Source organism: Dendrobates tinctorius, unplaced genomic scaffold, assembly GCF_039654945.1.
Source record: "Dendrobates tinctorius isolate UK_male_01 unplaced genomic scaffold, ASM3965494v1 ptg000120l, whole genome shotgun sequence".
NCBI classification, from domain to species: domain Eukaryota; kingdom Metazoa; phylum Chordata; class Amphibia; order Anura; family Dendrobatidae; genus Dendrobates; species Dendrobates tinctorius.
In genome coordinates, this window is record NW_027361788.1 from 30,345,021 (window position 1) to 30,371,318 (window position 26,298).

At 48.5% G+C, this 26,298-nt stretch overlaps 2 protein-coding genes across 4 annotated transcripts; one reads left to right on the top strand and one right to left on the bottom strand.

Annotated features, from left to right (window-relative positions):
* Nucleotides 1–461: 461 nt before the first annotated feature.
* NTMT1 (N-terminal Xaa-Pro-Lys N-methyltransferase 1) lies at nucleotides 462–6,991 on the top strand. 3 transcript variants are annotated; one of them, XM_073541024.1, is made up of 5 exons: nucleotides 462–604; nucleotides 4,054–4,184; nucleotides 4,264–4,436; nucleotides 5,744–5,996; nucleotides 6,392–6,991. In XM_073541024.1, the coding sequence occupies exons 3-5, from the start codon at nucleotides 4,275–4,277 to the stop codon at nucleotides 6,646–6,648; spliced, it is 672 nt and encodes a 223-aa protein (XP_073397125.1). In that variant the 5' UTR covers nucleotides 462–604; nucleotides 4,054–4,184; nucleotides 4,264–4,274; the 3' UTR covers nucleotides 6,649–6,991. The 3 variants fall into 3 exon arrangements, with proteins under 3 accessions (XP_073397125.1, XP_073397127.1, XP_073397126.1); XM_073541026.1 differs by lacking the exon at nucleotides 4,054–4,184 and having other exon boundaries at nucleotides 463–604; XM_073541025.1 differs by lacking the exon at nucleotides 4,054–4,184 and having other exon boundaries at nucleotides 469–615.
* Nucleotides 6,992–9,295: 2,304 nt separating this feature from the next.
* Nucleotides 9,296–15,066, bottom strand: ASB6 (ankyrin repeat and SOCS box containing 6). The gene is made up of 7 exons (XM_073541023.1): nucleotides 14,910–15,066; nucleotides 14,163–14,306; nucleotides 13,660–13,835; nucleotides 11,661–11,767; nucleotides 11,408–11,516; nucleotides 11,157–11,243; nucleotides 9,296–10,495 (listed from the first exon to the last, which is right to left on the bottom strand). The coding sequence occupies exons 2-7, from the start codon at nucleotides 14,282–14,284 to the stop codon at nucleotides 9,819–9,821; spliced, it is 1,278 nt and encodes a 425-aa protein (XP_073397124.1). The 5' UTR covers nucleotides 14,285–14,306; nucleotides 14,910–15,066; the 3' UTR covers nucleotides 9,296–9,818.
* Nucleotides 15,067–26,298: the final 11,232 nt, after the last annotated feature.

Genomic DNA, 26,298 nt, shown 5'->3' on the forward strand with positions numbered 1-26,298 from the left:
ACGCTCCCTGAAGGTTTCCAGTAGGTAGTGTAGTGCCAGAATTCTTCACCAGACTGAGCCCCGACATCTGGCGAAAAAAAAAATGGAGCAAAACCTACAAAAGTGATGATTATGTAAAAAAAAGCCTGAAATCTTGTCCGTTATGTAACTGAATATCAGCGCATTTCAAGGCGATATCACAACATTATGACCAGTAGTGACAATGACAGGTCAGAGCCAAGGGATGACGTCTCATTGACTCTTATTGACTCCTGACTGTCGCATAAGTACAGTATAATATAGTGTAACTACATGCGCACACAAGCGTAACCGAGGCTCATCCCCATTCCCCACGGCACTGACTGCCAGCCAGGCCATTGTACTGCATTTATAAGGACTTCAGTTGCCGGCTGCGATCTGATTGGATATAGGAGCTGTCTATCCAGCAGAATCACTGAGTTGATTGGTTAGTCGGTGTGAGAACATTTTCATGGTGACTGGTTGAGCTCGCTTTGCTCTCTACTGATTGGCTAGCGTGCTGTCAGGCCGGAAGAGTGCTGGACTTGGCTTCCACATGCGCCCTCTAGCACCGAGCAGTGGCTGTAGCTGGCGGCGCCGTGTCCTGGTGGGTAGTCAGTGAGTATCGGGCGTGTGGGGCGTGTAATGTCCGGGGGAAGGAGACAGTGGTGAACACCGAGCACAGCGTCATAGCCAGCTGCGAACAGTCACATAACCAGAGTGACGGGGAGCAGAGCCAGAATCTGCCCTGATAATGACATGTCTGATCCCCGATTATACCTGCCCCCATACAGTGACACCTGCCCCCCGATTATACCTGCCCCCCATACGGTGACATCTGCCCCCTGATTATACCTGCCCCCATACAGTGACACCTGCCCCCCATACGGTGACACCTGCCCCCCGATTATACCTGCCCCCATACGGTGACATCTGCCTCCTGATTATACCTGCCCCCATACGGTGACACCTGCCCCCCGATTATACCTGCCCCCCATACGGTGACACCTGCCCCCCGATTATACCTGCCCCCCATACGGTGACACCTGCCCCCCGATTATACCTGCCCCCCATACAGTGACACCTGCCCCCCGATTATACCTGCCCCCCATACAGTGACACCTGCCCCCCGATTATACCTGCCCCCCATACAGTGACACCTGCCCCCCGATTATACCTGCCCCCATACAGTGACATCTGTCTCCTGATTATACCTGCCCCCATACAGTGACACCTGCCCCCCGATTATACCTGCCCCCATACGGTGACACCTGCCCCCCGATTATACCTGCCCCCCATACGGTGACACCTGCCCCCCGATTATACCTGCCCCCCATACGGTGACACCTGCCCCCCGATTATACCTGCCCCCCATACAGTGACACCTGCCCCCCGATTATACCTGCCCCCCATACAGTGACACCTGCCCCCCGATTATACCTGCCCCCCATACAGTGACACCTGCCCCCCGATTATACCTGCCCCCATACGGTGACATCTGTCTCCTGATTATACCTGCCCCCATACAGTGACACCTGCCCCCCGATTATACCTGCCCCCATACGGTGACATCTGCCTCCTGATTATACCTGCCCCCATACGGTGACATCTGCCTCCTGATTATACCTGCCCCCATACGGTGACACCTGCCCCCCGATTATACCTGCCCCCATACGGTGACATCTGCCTCCTGATTATACCTGCCCCCATACGGTGACATCTGCCTCCTGATTATACCTGCCCCCATACGGTGACATCTGCCTCCTGATTATACCTGCCCCCATACGGTGACATCTGCCCCCTGATTATACCTGCCCCCATACGGTGACATCTGCCCCCTGATTATACCTGCCCCCATACGGTGACATCTGTCTCCTGATTATACCCGCCCCCATACGGTGACATCTGCCCCCTGATTATACCCGCCCCCATACGGTGACATCTGCCCCGATTATACCTGCCCCCATACAGTGACATCTGTCTCCTGATTATACCCGCCCCATACGGTGACATCTGCCCCCTGATTATACCTGCCCCCATACGGTGACATCTGTCTCCTGATTATACCTGCCCCCATACGGTGACATCTGCCTCCTGATTATACCTGCCCCCATACGGTGACATCTGCCTCCTGATTATACCTGCCCCCATACGGTGACATCTGCCCCCTGATTATACCTGCCCCCATACAGTGGCATATGCACCCCCTGATTATACCCGCCCCCATACAGTGGCATATGCACCCCCTGATTATACCCGCCCCCATACAGTGGCATATGCACCCCCTGATTATACCCGCCCCCATACAGTGGCATATGCACCCCCTGATTATACCCGCCCCCATACAGTGGCATATGCACCCCCTGATTATACCCGCCCCCATACAGTGACATCTGCCCCCTGATTATACCCGCCCCCATACAGTGACATCTGCCTCCTGATTATACCCGCCCCCATACAGTGACATCTGCCCCCTGATTATACCCGCCCCCATACAGTGGCATATGCACCCCCGGATTATACCTGCCCTCTGATTATACCCGCCCCCATACAGTGACATCTACCCCCTGATTATACCCGCCCCCATACAGTGGCATATGCACCCCCTGATTATACCCTCCCCCATACAGTGGCATATGCACCCCCTGATTATACCCGCCCCCATACAGTGACATCTGCCCCCTGATTATACCTGCCCCCATACAGTGACATCTGGCCCCTGATTATACCTGCCCCCATACAGTGACATCTGGCCCCTGATTATACCCGCCCCCATACAGTGACATCTGGCCCCTGATTCTGATTATACCCGCCCCCATACAGTGACATCTGGCCCGATTATACCCGCCCCCATACAGTGGCATATGCACCCCCAGATTATACCTGCCCCCTGATTATACCCGCCCCCATACAGTGACATCTGCTCCCTGATTATACCTGCCCCCATACAGTGACATCTGCCCCCTGATTATACCTGCCCCCATACAGTGGCATATGCACCCCCTGATTATATCTGCCCCATACAGTGACATCTGCACCCCCAATTATACCTGCCCCGTACAGTGACATCTGCACCCCCCTGATTATACCCGCCCTCATACAGTGATATCTCACCTCCCCGTTTATGCCTGCCTCTATCCTGTGATATTTGCCCCCCTGATTATACCTCCTCCTGTACAGCTATATTTGCCCCCATATAGTGATATCCCCCCGAATATGCCTTCCCCAATGACTAAGGACCCCCTGATTAATTCCAGAGCGTCTGCTAGATTGAATGACCCCCATAGATAGTAGGGACCGGGGGAGGGGTGGGGGGGGCTGCCTTAAAATCACTGGGTGAAGGTGAACCCACTTGATGAGCATTTAACATTTTGTACACCCCTCTATACAGCCCCTATGTCACCTATGAGACCGTTCTTTCAGTCTCCGAGGTTTGTGCCCATTAGGCCAACACCTCCTTTGTGCAAACCCTTGGTGCCTGACCCTTGTGTGGGGTCTTCTAGTTCAGAGGGTACAGGGCACGTCCTAAGTCTTTTATGGGGGGCTCTTAGATCAAAAACCCCAAATAGAAGCTGGATATAAACCTTGTCCCCAGCCGTAATTTGGGTGATTTATTCCTGATTCTAAACTAAGACTATATAAAACTAAGGAATTGTTATCTAAGTGATTGCCTTTTTTTTTTCTAGTAGGTATATTCTATTTTCGGCCCAGAGATTGTCTTCTCCATGTGTTTTTTCTTTTTCTGGCCTGCACCCGTTGTTATTCTTGGACGTGTAACATGGTCGGTATGTGTGAATGCGGAGCTGCGAGGGGATCACTATTTTTAGTGAGCTTTCAAGACTATTGGGTGCTTGAACAGATGTGGCCCCGAGGCCGCTCCTGATAAGGTCATGGCAGATTCACTCCCCGGTCCTCATGACGTCACTTTGTATATCACTCATGAGCCACATGGCCGGTAGCAAATGGGTTAATCTGGCAAATCTTAAAAATAGAGGCACTGTTCCCTGGCACCGCCGGCGTCCTCCATAACAGGCTGTCACCGTCCGTTCTCTGCAGCGCATGAGTCTGTAGTGAAATCCAATCCGTGACAAAGTTTGGTGCGAAAAGCTGCACGGACGGAGGGAGGCCGGGGAAAGGCACCGAATCCATCTACCCCGGCCGTTCCCAGCGGTCACCTCAGTCATATGGTATTTGCACTCACAAAGCGGGCGGCGGCTTTTTTTTTTTCTTTTGCATTAATTAACATTTCAATTTCCATCTTTGTAGTTATTTCTATCATGGCCACCGACCTGGTAGAAGATGAATCGCAGTTTTACTGTAAAGCGGAAAAATACTGGAAAAATGTCCCCCCCACGGTGGACGGCATGTTGGGAGGATACGGCCATATATCCAGTATCGATATCAATGGCTCCAAAAAGTTCCTGCAGAGATTCCTGCGAGTGAGTATCCCGAGAGTTCCTGCTGAAAATCTCTACATCCCGGCACTATAATTAGAGCCATCTGGAAATCCGGATCAGCAGCGACAGGAGCTGGCACAGAGGAGCAACACGAGGGCGTGAAGGTTAAATCTTCAGCTCAGATTGTAATAGATTTTCCAAGAAACAGAAGAAAAGAGTAATATGTATAATATACACACTGGCGGACCTGATGTCCTTCGTTGGGGTCCTGGATCTAGATCCAAACTATGCCATTATGACCCATTAGATGCCAAAGTCAGCAGCGACTACATCATCTACCCAGTTAGGCCGAGAGATGGGGGGCTTCCTCTTAACTCCATTGCCCCCACTAATGAGTACTGGGTGCCAGTAAGTTTCTTCATGAAGGCCCCAATGTCTATTAGGCCTTGCTGCTGGTGGCTAAGGTGTACCATCTCTGCCCAGCCACCATTGCTGTAGGTGTATGATGCAGGATGGGAATGGTTAAAGGGATTGTCCACTGCTGAAAAACCCCTGATTAATCAATTTAGGACCCCAGTTAAAACTAACACAATGGCTAGTCACCTCCCGCTTCAGCACATCTGTTCCTGGAGGAAGACGTAACATTAATTAAGCTGGGGTGGTCCAGTTGTGGGCAACCACTTTAACAGATGGTGCCAAAAATCTGTTAGTGAGAAGGATGTTCCTTCTAGAAGGGGGCGATTTTGCATTACAAGATTTCCTCTGGGTGTACTCACTAGAGTTCATGATTCACAAGACCCTGCTCCAGTCGTAGTCCTTGCCCATCACACAAGAGCCCTGGGAATCCCTTCCTACTTGCCAACAGGCCTGGTGTCATGTCATCGTAGGCGTGATGTTGCGCCAAGCCTGCTAATCAAGAGGTGTCGGGGTGACGAGTAGGAGGTTTGCAGGACTCTGGTGGGAAATGTCCACTGATATGGCCGCCAGTTCAGGTTCCAAACATTTTTGATCACGCGCCAGTGTGTTCATAATGTTTGGATCTGTTGCCCTTAGGAACTTTACATGGTTGCCTTCGATAAATCAGAGTTGGAGTCTAGTGACTATTGGGGACGGTTTCCTTCCTTTGATAAATCTTTCTTTTTGGGCCATCTCTAAAAGAAGACACCAGTAAAAGGAGGCATTGACCATCTGAGGGCTGGGGCAGTAGGGCAACCCCTAACACACTGTATGCCGAAATCTCTGAGTACACATATTGGTAATGATCCCCACCATTCCTTCCTGACCCGCTATGAATAACGTCTCCCTTCTGGAGGGAATGCCTAATCTCAGGACTGTCTTCTGTCACACAGGACGGTCCCCACAAAACCGGCACCTCCTGCGCTTTAGACTGCGGTGCTGGGATCGGCCGGATCACCAAACGCCTCCTGCTGCCGCTCTTCAAAAGTGTAGACATGGTGGACGTCACTGATGAGTTCCTGAGCAAAGCAAAGAGTTTCCTGGGGGAAGATGGGAAAAGGATTGGCGAGTACTATTGCTGCGGCTTACAAGACTTTGTCCCCGAGGCCAATCACTACGACGTCATTTGGATCCAGTGGGTGATAGGTGAGGCCGCAGGGCACGACCGGTTTCACACTACCGCAATTTTACAGTCAGAACGGACCATGACGCACGGGCCAGGCGTGGGGCTCCTGAGCTGAACCAGGCAGCCAGATGGGCACATATTAAGCTGTTGACTTTGGGATCGGAGACCCACAACTGATGGTGACATCATGGTCCGTGCACGGACTGTGGGAGACTCATATACGCAGCCTTTCCCTGATCTCTGTCATTAAATGCTAGATGATCTGGGCTGGAGCAGCTTGTCAGTGTTGACAGTCTGGTTGCTAGGGATGCACTGCCTAGAAACCATTGCTTTCCATGGGGTTGTTGAGCTGCATATCCCTAGTAACCAGACTGTCTCGGATCGTTCCTTTCAGCGTCTCTCTTTTCTACCGCAGGACACTTGACCGACAGTCACTTAGTGGATTTCTTAACACGATGTAAAGCTGGTCTGAGACTGAACGGTATAATCGTCATCAAGGACAACATGACCCAGGAAGGCGTCATCATGGACGAAGTGGACAGTAGCGTCTGCAGGGACTTGGACCTTGTCCGTCGCCTCATCAAACAAGCGGGCCTCTCTGTCCTGGCTCAGGAGAGGCAGGAGAACTTCCCCGAGGAGATCTATCATGTCTATTCCATCGCCATGAGATAACTAACGCCACGGCCACTGTTCTAGAAATGAGGCCTCTCCACTGTTCTGCTGTGCCAAAAAGTCAGCTCTAGCTAGCTTGCGTCAGGATGCCAGGGCCCTGCTGAGAGGTAACGGATTAGGTCTGAGCGGAGGCAGCTGGTGGGCATCGCCAAAAACAAAACATTAAGTCCATAAAATGTGAACCTGTAATCGAGGAGGGCAAGAAACTGCCCAAGATTTGTACCAAAGCCAGCTGTGTCTTAAAGGGAACCTCTCCCCCCACCATATATGACCCTACTAAAGTTGTATCCAATAAATTGTAGCACCACAAACCCTTCCACCCGTAAAAGAAGGGTCAAGTGTCCGCTGGGTGTGTCTCGCTGTCAGTGGTCTGTCACTTGGCGCTTGCATGGTGGAGCTAAAAGATGGCGCATGCGCAGCGTGTTTAGACTGAAAATTTGACTCTACACATGCATCAGTCCTGATGGGCAGGTGGGAGAGAGGAACGTGTAGGGCCAGCCCTGATGGTCGGGAGCGAGGGATGGGCGGAGAGTGAGTGAGGAATGTGTAGACACATACCAAAATGATTGATCTGCCCACACTGGAGGAAATGCCCTGCGCATGCGCCAATCTATGCACCAGGTGGGCACAAAGCGGGCACGAGATGGTACTAGCGCAATGTAGAAAGATGTTGAGTGTTATCAAGGTAAATCCCCCACCTCTGACTCTGATTCTCAGTAAGGCAGATTGGCCACTGAGGCGTCCTGGAAACTTGAGTGACCACCATTATGGCCCTATTGGGGCAGATGATCTTTATCCCTCAGGACCGCAGCATAATGAATTCGCACAGCAGCTTGAGAAAAACCCTTGAACAGATCTCTCTTTGGCTGGGATCACACATGCGAGAACCTCTGACAAGTCTCGCATGTTAATACCCGGCACTCCGGAGTGGAGCGTGTGGCTCCATGTATTTCTATGCGGCTGCACGCTCCGCTCCTGAGTGCCGGATATTAACATGCGAGACTTGTCAGAGTTTCTCGCATTTGTGATACCGGCCTTTTTGTGAACGTCCGTTGTTGGGGCAGGTTATTGCCAAAAAAAACAATTGTGTGATTAAGAAAGTTGGTGAACCCGGCAACTACAAGCTGGAGGTCACCATTTTTTAAATTTTTTTTTGTTTAGGGGCAGTACAGGATTACAAAAACATGTTTTTCTTCCACCCACAGCACCACCATTGTCCAAAGGCCAGGAATGGTATTGCTATACCAACCTGTGGTGGTTTTTGGCCTAAGGCAGCCATGGTTTTCCTCAAGCTGCCCCTTTTACCATAGGAGCGGGTTGTCATTTTATATCATCGGCTCATTAATGTATGGCCCACCGGCCGTCCTGCGGCTCCTCTGGGGGTGAGCTGCTTGTGCTGGCTGGTATGTGTGGCGCATTGCATGTCAGATACTGTCGTATGAGGATTCGGTCCCAGCGTGAAGTGAGTGACACATTTTGAAAATAAATTATTTTTTTTTTTGTAAAAAAATTTTTTTCCCCTAAACTTCACACCCGACTGTACCCCAAACATCAGATCTTCACTCTGACCTAAAGGGGTTTGAGTGATAAGAAAATGTAGGTATATATATTTTTTAAGCATGCATTGATAAAAAAATAAACCTTCATTGTTGGATATCCCCTTTGAGGGGATTTCAGAGACCCCCTGCCCCCTCGATCTGCTAATCGAATATATTAAAGGGGTTGTTCACCAATCCTTAGGATATCAGAACAGCTCTGGCCGGATGTGAACAGTGTTCTCCAGTACAGAACCTCCACTCCTATTGAAATTAATGGGAGCTGAGCTGCAGTACCAGAGACCGCCCACTACGTGGCATATGGCGCTGTGGGTGCTCTGTCTCTGTAAACTGCACATCTGCCAGCTGCAAACAACTGAGCAATGGGGTTCCATGGATCTGAGCCCCCCATGGATCTGATTTTGAGGACAGGTCATGGACAATCCCTTTAAGGTAGGCATTAGGACCATTGCTCTTCAAAGCCACACACTGGTGATTTTTATTTTTCCCCTTGATGGGGATCATGTGTGTAACGCAGTCACCGGTCGCAGTCTTTTACCGTTTGCAGTGGTGCTCCGGCGTCCCGTGATCTGACGAATCGCACAGTGGTCGCTGTGTGGAGCAGAGGTTTGTTTGTTTTGTTTTTTTAAGGAAAGGCAAGAAATTCCGATTCTGAGCATCATAGGCTTCCACAGAGAGTCACCTCCACTCCACACAGTGAGCCGACCGGTTACAGACGTGATGCCGGAAAGGACCCGAGCTCCGCTGAAAACGGCATAAGACTGCGGCCGGTGAGAATAGTGCAATGAGGGTAGTAATATCACATGATCCCTAAGAAATGGGCAGCTGATAGCGGGGTTCTAAGCGTCAGACCCCTAATTTATGACCACATCAAACTTGAGCTGAGCTATCTTGGTCCTAAATCAGAAGGATAAGGATTGAGGGCGAGGTATATACGCTCCAATCAAAACTAGCTCACTAATGGATTCTTTGTTAACTCCTTCTACAGCCAATAAATGTGCAACACAGGCTGTACCAGGCAAACGCTGCAGAATTCCTTATGGTACTGAATTGCAGAAACTATTTTTAGACCAAAAAAATATGCATTTAAGTCAAGAAAAGTGCCGTTGAAGGCATCCATGTTTATTTACCAGCAGACATACTGGAAGTGGAAGTATCCAAGCGGTTGGAGAAACACAGTGTAGACTTCTATTGTAAAGAGGTCCTCCGACTCTACTACACTCGAAGGTGAGCAGCGCCATCACTGGCCGGGACAATAAGTGTCAGACGTCAGTGAGCGCGGCTGCATTACTTCTGCTGCTACCGACACATTGGGAGACACATGTCAGTCACCTCCCGAACAGCGCCATAGAGCCCCTTTAAATATGTTTGCCTATTAAATAGTCTCTCCCTCCCCTTTAAGTGGACACACTACTTTGTCCTGCACGGCCCTTTATTAAACTCAATACCACATTCCCCCATTGTGTCTGGATGAGGACAAGGAAGCATGCAGACATTAATATGGGGGGGTCACCTTCCATGGGAGAGGACGGGACCTCCGGGCTGCAGCGGCTCCGGCTGCTGTGGGTTTGGTCTACACATGGAGTAGAGTCTTCTCTACGCCCCGGTGGTTCGTCACTCGACCTCATCCTCACAGGAGGCCACGTGGTGGACGAGGAGGTAGAGTTTGAGCCGGTCTGGAAGGGGCAAGGACTTGATTTTGACATCCAGGGGCCATGGCCTGAGCCTCTGGCGAATGTAGACCCGGCACAGATGCTTCAGTGTGGGGGGAGACTGCTCCAACAGTTTCAGGGACTGGTGCAGGGCGGCTACTCTGTCAGCATGGCCGCCGCAGCCCGATGTGTTTATATCAAAGTTCCTGGGCAGGGATATTTGGGGCGCCTGGGCCACCATCAGTTCCAGGACACCCTCGGCCTTTCCGAGCAGGTCCGCAGAGTCACAGTCCCCACAGCCGCCCAGGTAAGTGCAAAGCCTGTCAAAGACAATATGAAAACCGGACCAGCAGGTGGCACCGTGCTGGGAGCAGTTGTATGCCGCCCCGGATTCTAGAAGGAAACGCAGGAGAGGAAAGTGCAGCTTGAAGCCCTTCAGGCAGGTGTGAGTGAGGGACTCGTGGGACGGGCACTCGCTGGGGTCCGCGCCGTGGGCCAGCAGTAGCTGGCTAACCCTGAAGACAAAGCGGTTAATGAGCTTTGCCTCGTCCTTATCGGACCCAACAGTCTCCCCCAGGAGGAAGATGATGCTGGAAAAGACGGTGTCACAATCCTTGGTCATGGCCTTCACGTCGGCACCTGGAAGGTAAAAGGTGGAGATGACGCGGCAGCCACAATCCAGCACTAAATGTAGCTGCTAAACACCTCCGATGAACGGTGGTAACAAAATTAGCAGTGTTCGATTTCCCTGCAGCGCCCCCACAGGCGACATGAAGCATTACACCAATACCACTAAAATCAATACCAGCCAGAGACAAGCTTGGTCCTCTAGAACAAAAGAGGAGGGTCCTGAAGATGAGACCCCCCCCCCCCCCCCCAACTCAGATCTCATGGATGAGAAAAGGGGGCACCGAGGAGCCTCATTATGCAAGAAGGTCATAAAGTGTCATTGTAGTTTCTTAAAATATTTGTTTGCCGTCAGTGAATGGAAACATTTTTTGCTTGCACCCACACTTGTCCTGGTCATGGCCCCCCATGTATCTGTGCATTCTCTCCCGAATCTCCATGGACCGCACAGTCCGGATTTGAAGCCTCTGGATGAAATCAAGAACGTTTCCATTCACTGACAGCCAGCAGAGTTACATAACATTTCCTGATGAAGCCGATAAGTGTCGGCCAGGATGATATCAACCAATCCCAAAGGTCACTACTACCCGGGAGCCGCATTCTCACATCTGGGAATTACTAGCAGCCCCCAGGTTTCATTTCTTGCCCCTCACAGACTTTGAGGGTCTCTCACCTCCTTCGAGCAGCAACCGGACATTTTCAGTGTTGTGGATCTGGACGCCGTCGCTGCTGGCGAGTGCATGGAGCAGCGCCGTCTTACCTGCCACAATCCAGAAAAAAAGGAAGAAATAAGACAACAGAGACATAGGGCCGAATTTAAAGGGATTGTCCATTTCCAAGCAGCTGCAATAGGAAATGGTGAGGGGATGCTACTCGTCTGCCAATCTGAGCACCATATTACCTGCACCCGCGCCAATCACTGACCGTTCTTGTCTGCCGCATTCACATCCGCTCCGAGGTCAAGAAGTCGCTGCAGACACGGCAGCCGCTCCAGCTCCTCGCTGGCCAGGTCCAGGGGGCTACTTTCATGAATCTGGACCAAAGGACATAAAGCAAGCAGAGATATGAGATCTGCTCAACTAGTAATGCTGGAGGGGGAAGAGGACGCTACAGATGGGAATACCCCATTAATATCAGACAATTATAGCAATGGCTTCCTAGTGGGGACGCATCTCACCCTGTCCCTCTTGTTAATATCCGCACCACTCTGCACCAGGAGCTCCACCATGTCGGGCCGGTTCCGGAGGACAGCGATGTGTAGAGGGGTGTAATATGTCACTGGATCTGCCAAAATCAGAACTCGAATCAGAAAGGTCCCTTTAAATCTTAAGATCGGGACCCCCATCTATTATCCAGAACGACAGGCAGCTACAAGAAGAATCCCTCACTCTGGAGGACCCCAGATACCTGCGCATTACAGAGTTACCATAGAACTCAGTTTGTGATCTAAATAATGCCTCATCTCCCCTGCAGGGGCGCTGTAAAGTTTCTACATAGATTACAGAATTTCCCCACCTGGAAAAAAATGCCACTCCGGCGGTGAGCCCACATCTTTCCCGGGACATGTCAGTTGTTTTGAACAGCTGACATGTGCCCACAATAGCAGCGGGTGGAATCGCAATCCACCCGTGGCTATTAACTCTGACAGCAGCATTTAACAAGCGCTTCCAGCAATCATGCCGGAAATACATACACTGGGTCACCGATGTTGGCATGACAACCGGAGGTCTCCTGGAGACCTCTATTGTTGTCAGTGCTGGCTTGCTGTGAGCGCCACCCAGTGGTCGGCGCTCATAGTAAGTCAGCAATTCTACATAGAGGCGATCTGATCATTGCCTGTATATGGCAGAGCCGATCAGGCTATGGCAGCTTCTAGTCTCGCATGGAGACTATTGAAACATGCCAAAAGTATATAAAAAAACAAAAGTTTAAAAATATAAAAAAAAAAATATATATAAAAAGTTCAAAAATCACCCCTCTTTCGCCCCATTCAAAAGAAAAAAAAAAAAAAAAACACATATTAGGTATCGCCACATTCAATAAAAAAAAAAGGATTAACCTGATCGATAAACGACGTAGTGAGAAAAAATATCAAAACACCAAAATTACGGTTTTGGGTCACCGCGACATTGCATTATATCTATACCAAAATGGTATCATTAAAAACGTCAGCTCGACGCACAAAAAATAAACCCGAGATCATGAAAAATGGAGACGCTACGAGTCTCGGAAAATAACCCTCGTTTTTTTTAGCAAACTTTGGAATTTTTTTTCATTACTTAGATAGAAAAAGAACCTAGACATGTTTTGTGTCTATGAACTCGTTATCACCTGGAGAATCATAGTGGCATGTCAGTTTCAGCATTTAGTGAACCTAGCAAAAAAGCCAAACAAAAAACAAGTGTGGGATTGGACTTTTTTTTTTTTTTTTGCAATTTCACCGCACTTGGAATTTTTTTTCCCGTTTTCTAGTACATGACATGGTAAAACCAATGGTGTCGTTCAAAAGTACATCTCGTCCAGCATAAAATAGGCCATCACATGGATATATTGACGGAAAAATAAAGTTATGGCTCTGGGAAGGAGGGGAGCGAAAAACGAAAAACAAGGCTCCGGAGGTTAAGGCTGTGTGCACACGCTGCGGATTTTGCTGCGGTTCCACAGCGGTTTTGGCCGCTGCGGACCCGCAGCAGTTTTTGCTGCGGTGTACAGTACCATGATTCCCTATGGGAATCAAAAACCGCAATGCAGATGGTGCGGAATTTTCCGCGGTTTTCAATCCGCAGAAAGAATTGACATGTCAATTCTTTCTGCGGATTCTCCTGCGGTTTGCCATCGCCTCCATTGAGGAGATGAAAAACCGCAGGGCAAAACCGCAGAGCAATCCGCAGGTAAAACCGCAGGTATTTTGACCTGCGGTTTCACCTGCGGATTTTACAAAATCCGCGCGGATGAATCCGCACCTAATCCGCAGCGTGTGCACACAGCCTAAGGGGATAAAAGGCCCCAGTGGCCGATGTGAGAATTGTGAGATTTCTCACATGCAGGACTCCAGGTGGTTGACCTGCCCGGTGGCCGCCATACCAGGTGCCAACCAGGGACTGATGTAAGGAAAAGTTGGAATATCTACGAATAATTAACACATTAATAGAAAGTGTTGAAATGTAGATATTTACCCTCGAAGCAGAGGTCTGCGCCGCACTGGAGGAGGATCTCGGCGGCAGGGAGCAGCCCCAGCTCCGCCACCTTCAGGAGGGAGTAACTGATCCCCTCGCGGTAGAACGCAGACTGGGAATGTCTCGCCAGCAGCTCGGTCAGAGCAAGAAACTTGTCGTTCTGAGTCGTCAGGAAGCTGCGGACAAGCAGGACAGGAAGTGTGATGTGCACCGGAAATGTGTCCCCCCATTACCTATCACCGGAATGCTCCTGGTCATTTATCTTATAGGGTCTAGTTTTATTTTAAATTCTCAACACTGTCAATATCTCTGCTTGCAGTCAGTGAACGGGACCATCCTACTTGTCCTTGGAAGTCCTAGACAAAACTCCCAGTCCTGATCCAATGGATTCCGGACTTATCTGACACATCGGCGTCAGTCACAGGTGAATGATTCCGGTCACTGACAGCAAGCAGGATCTTGGAAAGATGAAGCTACATTGCCATAAAGGGACTACCTCTTACCTGCTAGCGCTCGGTGGTACCTCCGTTTGCTCAGGGTCATGGATGCCCACCGCACCCAGGATCTCGTCCACCAGAGGTTGGTATTCAAATATTATCCTCCGAAAGCCGTGGAGGAAAGGCATGCTGGGAGATAACGGCCGCAATCTGACGGGAGGCAACGGACCGGGAATTAGTTCTATATATCCCCCATAGTACTGTCATCCCACTGACAGGATATAGGTCTCACCTGCAGCGTGGACGCACTTGACCACTGCAGCCAATCGCTGACTAACAGTGACATACTGGTCATCTCTGCAGCGGTCAGATATGTAACAGAAAAGGAGGCACTACGACTGTCCCTGTATTAAAGGGACTGGAAATGTTGGGGAGAGGCCCCTTCTGACACCTAAGGCAACACAATTACAGGGGCCTACTGAAGTCCGCCATGTGTGGACACCCATGACAGGGCACAGTACACACCCAGCTCTGCTACATCTCCACCATCCTACAGTTTCAGGGTGCACAGTGCTGGTGACAGCAGAGCAGCCACATGCAACAAAGTTCCCAGCCACCATGATGTCATCACACAAAACATGACGTCAAACTCGAGCGAACACCACCTACACAGCAGTGTGGCAAAGTCGCAGCGTTTATCTTGCTAAGTTTTGCTCATTACTCCGTTTAGAAATCAAACGATTATGACATTTCCAGGTAGCAAGTCATAAAACATTCTGCAAGAACCAAACATTAGAGCATTTCATCCCTCACCTGCAGCGCTCAGTCTGTGCCAATCCGAAACGGAAGCGGATGTGCGACGAATGGAGGCTGTAACCGGGCTGAAAATGACTGCAGTAATCACTTCTGTCCACCTGATGGCAGTGGAGCGATCTAAAAGAAGACGACGCGTGTAGTAATAGATGTTGTCCACCAGATGGCAGTCAAGAGCTACAAAGGAGAAACAAGCCGTGTCATTTTGTCCACTAGATGGCTGTAAAGAGGTTAAAAAAAAATCAAGCCGTGCAAAACACAATATTTTCCAGTAGATTGCAGTAATGAGTTTAAAAAGAAAACAAGCTGTGCAATACACGATATTTTCCAGTAGATGGCAGTGGAGAGATCTTTGAGACACAGCGAACAGGAGATAGGGGAGCGCGTGTAGAGCTATAAGCACATTTTCAGAGGCGCAGTAAAAATGTTTTCTCCTCCAGCAGGGGGCAGCTCTGAGACTAATGAGGTTTATATGGATGGAATTTAAAAATGAGTTGTGGAACTTTTAACCTTACAGCAATAACAATTACATATAAAACTCCCAAATTTGAAAAATATGAAAAGGATACTGGAAATGTTTATTTCACACTGAGCCTGTACCCTACACTCGCCCAGTCCTTTATATGTGCCCACACAGAACTATACTACTAGCAAGGGCCATTAGTGTTCACACACAGTATGGCACTTTTCATGTCCCCACAGTGCTCGCTATACAGTGCTAGATTAAGGCCCGATGCTATCGCATCGGGAGGATAGTGATGTAGCGCTGACCATGTGTTGGACGGCACTGTGAGCAGCACACCTTGAGAAGGAGATGTGGTGAACAGCCATCCCGCCTATCTCTTTAGCTGTTCCAGGGTCCTCCTGTAGTTATGCTTAACGTTTGAAGAAACTGGTGTCCTCCTAGTCGAGGCAAATTGGCCGTGTAATTGCCCAGCAGTAGTTATGAAGTGGTAGAGGCAAATTGGCCCTGTAATTAGACACCGGCAGTGAACAGGCAGAGGAGCAAGGCAACACGTCCGCACAGCAAGTCGGCGTGAGGTAAATAACGAAATTCCGCGGGATCCAAGATGGCGTCAGCGAAATCTCGTGAGATTTCACCGACGCCATCTTGGATCCCGTGGAATTTCGTCATTTACCTCACGCTGACTTGCTGTGCAGACATGTTGCCTTGCTTCTCTGCCTGTTCACTCGCGATATTTCGCTGATGCCATCTTGGATCCCAACGTCGTCCACGCCGGTGACATGTTCTGCGGCGACACCATCTTGGATTGGCGAAATCCCGTGATCTTCAACGCCATCTTGAGAATCACGGGATTTCGCCGATCCAAGATGGCGTTGCCGCAAGAACATGTCGCCGGCGTGGACAACGTCTGGATCCAGGATGGCGCTGGTGGAAGAAGATATCGGGGATCGTGCCGATGCTGGCGGCGATCGTGGAGCAGCGGCGATGACGGCGTGAGTATGAGAGACGGAGTGAAAGGGTCGTATGTGAAGTGAAAGAGGGGGGGACGTGAGTGGAGATGGTGAAAGGTGAGAGGAGTGTGTGTTGAGGAGGTGTGTGTGTTGAGGAGGAGTGTGTGTTGAGGAGGTGTGTGTGTTGAGGAGTGTGTGTTGAGGAGGAGTGTGTGTTGAGGAGGAGTGTGTGTTGAGGAGGAGTGTGTGTTGAGGAGGTGTGTGTGTTGAGGAGGAGTGTGTGTTGAGGAGGTGTGTGTGTTGAGGAGGTGTGTGTGTTGAGGAGGAGTGTGTGTTGAGGAGGTGTGTGTGTTGAGGAGGAGTGTGTGTTGAGGAGGTGTGTGTGTTGAGGAGGTGTGTGTGTTGAGGAGGAGTGTGTGTTGAGGAGGAGTGTGTGTTGAGGAGGAGTGTGTGTTGAGGAGGTGTGTGTGTTGAGGAGGTGTGTGTGTTGAGGAGGAGTGTGTGTTGAGGAGGTGTGTGTGTTGAGGAGGTGTGTGTGTTGAGGAGGAGTGTGTGTTGAGGAGGAGTGTGTGTTGAGGAGGAGTGTGTGTTGAGGGTTAACATGGCAAGAGGTGTGTGGTGACGGCTGGCATGGTGAGGAAGGTGTGTGTTAGGAAGGTATAAGGTGTCGGGGAGTGTGCGGGGGACAGAAGAGGCACAGTGCTACCGCCAAAGGCAGCTTCTGTCTGGATGTGAAGTCACCAAGTTACAACCGGACAGAAGCTGCGTTACAACCGGACGGAAGCTGCTTAGCGCATTTATTATTATAGTGTTCTTACACAGTCCCGCCACATACAGTATGCTGTCCCTCACAGTGTACACAAACACATACACACAACTCTGCTACATCGGCACACTCAGCTCTGCCCAAAAGCATAGCTACTGTGGAGTGGGGGACAGAGGGAGCGGTCGCCCCAGACCCACGCTCACATGGAGCTATCACTTCCCTTAACTATATCAGTGAGCGCAGCACACCAGCATAGTAACCCCTGAGGTATAGTAAGGAGACACGATCTACCAGCGCTACTGCTCTGTAGACTGCAGGTCACTGTAAGGCTGCAGTCTACAAGGCACGGGCGTAAGCACAGGGTGTCAGAGTAACTGCACAGTGTTCGTCATCGTGCCGCCCCGGGACTCACATCCAGTGCGTGTGACATCAGTGCAATCAGCCCACTGGTCCACCCACACTTTGCCAGAGGACTCGTCAGTATGGGGGTCCCTCATATAGTGTGGGGGCTATTGTTGGGGACTTTATACAGCATGAGAGCTAATGTAGGGCCATTATACAGCTTGGGAACCATTAATTATACAACTTGGGAGACATGTCTGGGGACTATAGTGAGGGGAGCCTCATAAAGTGTGGGCCCACCTTACTGTGTATAGTAGAGCTGTGGACCCACATTACTTTGTACAGTGGAGCTGTGAGCCAATCATACGGTGTATAGGGGAGCTGTGGGACAATCATAGGTGTATAGGGGAGCTATGGGCCCACCATACTGTGTATCGAGGAGCTGTGGACCCACCTTACTGTGTACAGTGGAGCTGTAGGCCAATCATACTGTGTATAGGGGAGCTGTGGGCCAATCATATGGTGTATAGGGGAGCTGTGGGCCAATCATACTGTGCATAGAGGAGCTGTGGACCCACCTTACTGTGTACAGTGGAGCTGTGGGCCAATCATACTGTGTATAGGGGAGCTGTGGGCCAATCATACGGTGTGTAGGGGAGCTGTGGGCCAATCATACTGTGCATAGAGGAGCTGTGGACCCACCTTACTGTGTACAGTGGAGCTGTGGGCCAATCATACTGTGTATAGGGGAGCTGTGGGCCAATCATACGGTGTATAGGGGAGCTGTGGGCCAATCATACTGTGCATAGAGGAGCTGTGGACCCACCTTACTGTGTACAGTGGAGCTGTGGGCCAATCATACTGTGTATAGGGGAGCTGTGGGCCAATCATACGGTGTGTAGGGGAGCTGTGGGCCAATCATACTGTGCATAGAGGAGCTGTGGACCCACCTTACTGTGTACAGTGGAGCTGTGGGCCAATCATACTGTGTATAGGGGAGCTGTGGGCCAATCATACGGTGTATAGGGGAGCTGTGGGCCAATCATACTGTGCATAGAGGAGCTGTGGACCCACCATACTGTGTACAGTGGAGCTGTGGGCCAATCATACTGTGTATAGGGGGGCTGTGGGACAATCATACGGTGTATAGGGGAGCTGTGGGACAATTTTACGGTGTATAGGGGAGCTGTGGACCCACCATACTGTGTATAAGGGAGTTGTGGGCCCACCATACTGTGTATAGGAGAGTTGTGAACCCACAATTCTGTGTATATGAGAGTTGTACATCGGGGACACTACTAAATGTAAAGTGGGCACTTAAGAAGTATTATTGTTATAGGTGCACTGCACACAGGTTATTGTGACTGTCAAAGGTGGCACTGTTTTCTATGGCACTTGCACACGACATTACAATATTCTAGGGGGTTGTTTTACCATCTAGACGCACACAGTACCACACAGTAGATGCAGTAATAGGGACACATACAAATTAATATTTTCTACGGGACAATTTTACCATCTAGGAGTTCACAAAGGAGGCATTTTACTTTGCAAGGGGCATAATGGGCATTATTATGTGAGGTCACAGTGGTGGGCACTATTATGTAGCACAGTGGGAGGGCACACAGTACCACACAGCAGATGCAGTAACAGGGACACATACGGCAGCAGCGGCTCAGTATTTAGGCATCAGCAGGATGAGGAGTTTGTGCAGGTTGGGGATAGATGGAGATGGTGCAGGAAATGTGAGAAGTCAGATATGTCTTTGTTGTATTCTCTGCAGACGCATCCTGGCTAGAAGAAGTTGTCATGTCGGTCTGGGCCAGATGGAAAAGATGGGAAAAGTGAACGACTCCATCAGAAACAATCATCTAGAACTGTACTGTGATCACTTGTATGTTCTACCGAGGAGGAACATTCAGCTGAGATGCATTGCGGCAAAGATCCCCGCAGGGTCACCGTACTCTGCCTATCAATCAGAGGCTTCTCACTAATGTTGGCGTGCAAGTCACTGGCGGCGCATGGCAGTGATGTCACATGGTGACTTTCGCTTGCATGCTGAAGTGAGCTGCCTGCTTCGGTGTTGGCTATGGAAGAGGATGTCGCACGTCATGAGGGCGAGAGGAAAGTGAGTAGAATCGTTTCTTTTATTTTTTATAATTGATGGAGAAGAGCCTTAGAGGATTATTATTGGTGGACTCTCAGGATGGGGCATACTATACCAGGAGGGGGGCAATATTTCTGGAAGGAGCCCAGGATGGGGACATTATACCAAGATGTGGTACATGTATTAATGAAATGGACCACAGATGGGTGACATTATATCAGAATGGGGCCTAGGATGGAGACATTTTACCAGGATGGGGGGATATTATACCTGGAAGGGGCTCAGAATGGGGGAATTATACCAGGAAAAGGCCCAGGATAGAGGACATTATACCCCGAAGGGGCCCATGATGGTGGGCATTATTACAGGATGGGGGACATTGTTATATGAAAGGGCAAACATGTATGTCTTCACAAGATCTGGAATGCTACAAGGGCCAATACATCTGAAGAACATGTAGGGGGCACAGGTGCAAATTTTGCAAGGAAGGTCAGGGGGAAGAACTGGTTGGTTTTAGGTTTTTTTATGCAAACATGCAAAGTTGGCATCCATAGCTGACACTCATAAACTCTGCTGCAATGGCTGGGTTCAGAGATAACACACATTCCACTAATTTTACCATGTAGAAGCTTCAGTCAATAGTCACTATTGCAACTAAGTAGTCAGACATGGGGAGGGGTCTCATCCCCCACAACAAGATACAGTTTGCTTTTGGTGAACATACCAGTCTAATATGTCCAGGAACTATCTTGATTCTCAAGCTCGGCAATTTGCCATCCACTCGTTTTGAATGTGTGGTTCTATTTTGAACAGCATTTTGCCAGCACCATCAGTGTGGAAACATTCTCTTACCAACATTCTCTTTGCTCTTGCCATTATCAAAAGCTTGTAAGAAAAGTCCACCTGTTTGCTATGCTTGCTTGACAGACTTGAGAGTGGAGCAGAGACAAACACCGTCCCTCACTTCTTTAGAGAAACAAAGCTCCACCCCACCTCATATAAAATATTAACGCTCCACCCCCACTTCCTTTATAGAATCAAAGTCCCACCCAACTTCCTGTAGAGAGACAAAGCCTCACCCCCTCTTCCTAGCGAGAAACAGATCCCCACCTCCACTTCCTGTAGAGAAACAGAGCCCCGCCTCCACTTCCTGTAGAGAAACAGAGCCCCGCCTCCACTTCCTGTAGAGAAAAAGAGCCCCGCCTCCACTTCCTGTAGACAAACAAAGCCCCACCCCCTACACATGTGGGACACTTCCTGCACAGGGGACAATATTGTGGAGGACTACTGGTGTGCCAGACCATCAGATGTAATAGGGGAAGAACGAGCACATAAGGACTTAAATCAAGTGGGATCTGGATTGGGGAGGCAAGGGTTACAGGAATACATGTTTAATGTGGACCTGTATATAGTTTATGTATTTTCTGGAGGTGATGCTTTACTTTAAATAACATTTTCATAAATGTCACCTTCATAAAACGACCACCTCCGGCGTGAGGGTGAGGGGCACTGTGTATCGGGCAGAGACAAAACAAGGACCCTGCTTATAGTGTAAAAGGGTCGGGGGGGAGCAGGAGAATATTAATAGCGTTACTTATTCCATATAAAACTATTCTGCTTCTATGAAACTTTATGGAATCGAAAATAAAATAAAATTGTGTATTGGCCAAAATCCAACCCTGCGCCAGCGCCTCCAATAAACCGCACCACCAACAGGGCTGCGCTTAATACACCATTTAGTGTAATAACTCCCATCTGGCAGGACCGGCCGTGGAGCAGCAGATGCTGGGAGGATGGTGCTAATGAAGGCAACATGGACGCCAGCCTGTTATCTGTGCTACAAATTACCCACTAAAGATACCGTACCGTGATCGCTATCTGCAGCCCACCATCACAAGACCCTCATCCTGCAGAATATCCCTGGCCCGTCAGTTGTTCTTCCTGGAATAGCTCTCCTAGGGGTGATTATCCTGCTGTCACCCCAAAGTCTCTGCGATAAGATCCCCACAGTCACCCTGTTTTCTGCAGGATCTTTCAGATAGTAAGATTACATTAGGGAATAGTTAGTTATGCCATTCCTCCAATATAAAAGCTTAAAGGGATATTCCCATCTTAGAGATCGGGGTACCCCCCTTCATAGAGAAAGGACCCTCATCTATTTGACGTTTATGGAATATTATGTGGTATGCCATAAATGTGTAATCCATTTTTAGCTTTAAAGGGATATTCCTATCTGGGACATCTAGATATTCCATAAATGTCCCATCAGGAGAACGGTGCCAGAATTGGAGAAGTGGGTCCAGATGCTCAGCTTCACCTCCATAGATTTCAAAATGGAGAACGCGCCTGATCATATGGCATAATTACCAATGTGAGCCACCCATTTATCTGCTGCTTTTACACCTAATTTCGGAAATTCTAGATACATAAACAGTCCATAATCTTGAGGCAAAATCATAGGCACCAATGCAAAATCTCTAACAGAGCCCCCAACTATCAGGAGTCTTTAATAGTATTGCCCTTCTCATATGGATGAAAGGGACCTTTTATGACCCAGTTGCGACTGCAACCATTGCACCCACTAAAGTTATATCCTTGGCGCCAGGTAATAAAAATCTAGCATGCCTATACTCTGGGATTGTATGAGAGTCTCTTGAAATAGGCTGAGATCCTCCAGGCAGAGCAGTCGTGTCTCCTGCAAAGGTTGCTTCGGTCCACCACCAGGGGGAGCTAGCTTACATGAGTTTATACTGCTCCCTTGGACTTTAATTTGTGCTGTATTCACCTATATGTAGTGAGCTCCCCCTACTGGTGGCAGCAGGCAACTAGACAATCTAACTTGTCATACAAAGCACACCCCATCCTGGGTCTCCCAAAAAGTGGTTCTTAGAAGAAGAGAAATAAGTAAAGTACTTCTGAAGGTGGGTGATACTTAGCCATCCTGTCATTTTGACTACTTAATTACTTTGTTAGAGTGATCACAAACTGCTCAGATGTGACTGCTATGACTCTTCACAGTCAGATCTTCTGCTGATGACATAACAGGAGTCTTGAGCAATCTGTGGATGCCTCATATTCCAGCTGAAATAAACAAAATGCACAAAATGGTAAGATGACCAAATGAGTGAATATTCCCATCATATCTGCAGATTTCCATGTCCCATTAGTCACATACTTCCCGGTTGGAAGAGTTGGAAGGGACCTCCAGGGACATCGTGTCCAACCCCCTGCTCAATGCTGGATTCACTTAACCATCTCAGTCAGATGTCTGTCCAGCCTCTGAAGACTTACATTGAAGGAGAACTCACCACCTCTCGTGGCAGCCTGTTCCAGTCATTGATCACCCTAACTGGAAAAAAGTTTTTACTCATATCTAATCTGTATCTTCTCACTTTCAGTTTCATTCCAGCAGCACGTCCGCTGTCTTGGGGTCATATTCGACACCAAACTTTCCTTTACTCCCTATATCCGATCACTTACTCGCTCTAGTCACCTGCTTCTTAAAAACATCTCCAGAATCCGACCTTTTCTCACCTTTGAAACTGCTAAGGCTCTTATTCATTCTCGTCTGGACTACTGAAACTCTCTTCTGATCGGTCTCCCTCTTACCAAACTTTCTCCTCTCCAGTCCATCTTGAATGCGGCAGCCAGGGTCATATTTCTGTCCAGCCGCTTCACTGACGCCTCCATCTTGTGCCAGTCATTACACTGGCTACCTATTCGCTACAGGGTCCAGTATAAACTCATCTCTCTCACCCACAAAGCTCTCCACAGTTCTGCACCGCCTTATATCTCCTCTCTCATCTCTGTCTATCGCTCTACACATGCCCTCCGTTCTACAAATGACCTAAGACTAACATCCCCCGTAATCCGAACCTCGCACCTCCGTCTCCAAGATTTCTCTCGTGCTGCGCCAGCTCTCTGGAATGCACTTCCCCAGACGATCAAACTGATACCTAGCCCCGACCTATTCAAGCGCGCTTTGAAAACCCATCTCTTCAAACAAGCCTAAGACATCAACTACTCAGTAAACTAACTTTGCCCTATTCCCTCCTTCCAAATATTATTCTGAATCTGCACCCTACTATTCCTCTGTCTCCACACCCTCCATGCACACGAGAACTGCACTTGATACTTGACTATTGCACTTAAACACACGGGCTGATGATCGGATCATGCAGCTTTATATGAAAATCCCTATTTATTATAATTGCCAGACCTGAAATAACAAGCACTTTTCACCTACTGTGTCCCCCCCCCCCATTTCCTTGTAGATTGTAACCTTGCGAGCAGGGACCTCACTCCTAATGTCACTGTTTAAATTGTCTTAACTTGTATTGAATTTATTGTCTGTACATGTCCCCGCTTAATTGTAAAGTGCTGAGGAATATGTTGGCGCTATATAAATAAAAATTATTATTATTATTGCTTTTCGTGTTTCCATGTGCAAATGAGAATAATAATGATCCCTCTACACTGCGACATAAAGATACACACGTGGTCAAAATTGCTGGTACCCCTCGTTTAATGACAGAAAAACCCAAAATGGTGACAGAAATAATTTGAATCTGACAAAAGTAACAATAAATCAAAAATCTATGAAAATGAACAAATGAAAGCCAGACATTGCTTTTCAACCATGCTTCCACAGAATTAAAAAAAATAAATAAAACTCATGAAATCGGCCCTTGACAGAAACTTAATATTTTAAATATTTTGTTACACAACCCTTTGAGGCACTGTAATGAAACGATTCCTGTAACTGTCAATGAGACTTCTGCACCTCTCGACGGGTATTTTGGCCCACTCCTCAAGAGCAAACTGCTCCAGTTGTCTCATATTTGAAGGTTGCCTTTTCCAGACGGCATGTTTCAGCTCTTTCCAAAGATGTTCAATAGGATTTAGGTCAGGGCTCATAGAAGGCTACTTCAGAATAGTCCAGTGCTTTCCTATTAGTCATTCTTGGGTGTTTTTACCTGTGTGTTTTGGGTCATTATCCAGTTGCGAGACCCATGACCTGCGACCACTGGCGGACACAGACAGAAAAGGGCCCCTGTGCAAAAACAATATATGGGCCCTTTACAGCCCAAAAGCTCCTAAAAATGTAAAATGGCACCTGTTTTGGAGATAGAAAGGGGCCCCCCTACCTCTTGGGCCGCTGTGCAACTGCATGAAGAATTCCTCCCCCAACCCACAACTGAACTCTGGCTGGAAAATGCTGCAAAATTCCAGGACATTTGTAATTTTCCTAACTGTTTGGGGGCTGTGGACGGCAAACGCATTCGGATTAGGAAACCTGCTGGAAGTGGATCCGAGTATTTCAATTACAAAAAATATTTTTGTACTGTTCTCATGGCGATTGCAGATGCTGTCGATTTGTTGCTGTGGACGTTGGCTCATTTGGAGAAGGAAATGAATCACAGACTTTCAAAAACTCTGACATGGGCCAACGTTTGTATGGGAATAATTTCAATTTTACACAGCCACAACCTCTTCCGAACACTGAAGGACAGCCAATGCTGTTTGTTGTGGTTGGGGATGAGGCGTTTGAAATGTGTGCCAACCTCATAAAACCGTACTCAAGTTGGGACTTGAATCACACCAAAAGGATTTACAACTACCGACTGACAAGGGCACGAAGAACTGTGGAGTGTGCCTTTGGTTTGCTGGTATCTAAATGGTGCATTTTGGGAACACCCATCAATCTAAAAACTGAGACAATTGATGAGGTTGTGAAGCGTGTGTTGTTCTGTACAATTACATCCTGGCAAAAGAGCGACCCAGCTTAGAACTTGATGAACCTGTTGCTACCACATTGCAAGATTACCAAGATCACCCTCTGAAGACTACAGTGGAAGTTGCCCAAATGAGGGATACATTTGCTGCCTACTTTGTTTCTGATATTGGACGTGTGGCATGGCAAGACGAAATGGTTTAAGCCGCTAATAAGTAAAATATACCTGTAATGTTTGCTGACTTTAATAATAACACCTTCACTGTAACTTTAACACCTTGACTGTAACACCCGTTAATACTTAACTTAACAATACACACGTCTAAATAAATAAAACGCAGGTAGACAGGGATTGTGAAAAAAAGAATTTTTATCAACAAAAATAAAAACAATGTTTTATTTAACACTTCCTGAACCTGCTCATTCTTAAGAACGCATGCGTATCGAACGCATGCGTACGCATGTCCTTGCATACCAATGCATTCCTATAGACAGTAATGCGTTGCTTTGATGCACTTCATCTGCAATCATCCGCATGCATATGGCTGTGCATATTTGACGCCTCAAAAATTGCAACACGTTGCGTTCGCCGCACACAGAGAAGTGATGCATGCATACGCATCCGCAAGCAAACGCATACAAACGCATGTTCCTACGTACACCATGTTAAAGATATGTACACATGACGCATGCGGATCTATGCGGATCAAATGCTGCGCTCAGATACGCAAATGTGAAACCAGCGTTAACATGTCCCTTTATTGCCACATTATTTTCAGGGGTACCATCATTTCTGTCCAGGCCTATTTCATGAGTTTTATTTTTTTTAAATTCTGTGGAAGCATGGTTGAAAAGCAATGTTCATTTTCATAGAACTTTGATTTACTGTTACTTTTGTCATATTCAAGTTATTTCTGTCACCATTGTGGGTTTTTCTATCATCAAACAAGGGGTACCAACAATTTTGACCATTCGTGTATTTGTAGACAGCTATTAAGTCTCCTCCTTGCAGTCCGCTCATCAT

What these genes read in the sequence shown, in the direction of transcription:
- ASB6 (XM_073541023.1), bottom strand. Translation starts at nt 14,284, where the DNA reads ATGCCTTTCCTCCACGGCTTTCGGAGGATAATATTTGAATACCAACCT. An exon ending in CGCAGACCTCTGCTTCGAGG is followed by an intron (nt 11,768 to 13,659) that starts GTAAATATCTAC and finishes TGATTTTGGCAG; the next exon opens with ATCCAGTGACATATTACACC. An exon ending in GAATGCGGCAGACAAGAACG is followed by an intron (nt 11,244 to 11,407) that starts GTCAGTGATTGG and finishes GGATTGTGGCAG; the next exon opens with GTAAGACGGCGCTGCTCCAT.
- NTMT1 (XM_073541024.1), top strand. Translation starts at nt 4,275, where the DNA reads ATGGCCACCGACCTGGTAGAAGATGAATCGCAGTTTTACTGTAAAGCG. An exon ending in TCCTGCAGAGATTCCTGCGA is followed by an intron (nt 4,437 to 5,743) that starts GTGAGTATCCCG and finishes TCTGTCACACAG; the next exon opens with GACGGTCCCCACAAAACCGG. An exon ending in TTGGATCCAGTGGGTGATAG is followed by an intron (nt 5,997 to 6,391) that starts GTGAGGCCGCAG and finishes TTTCTACCGCAG; the next exon opens with GACACTTGACCGACAGTCAC.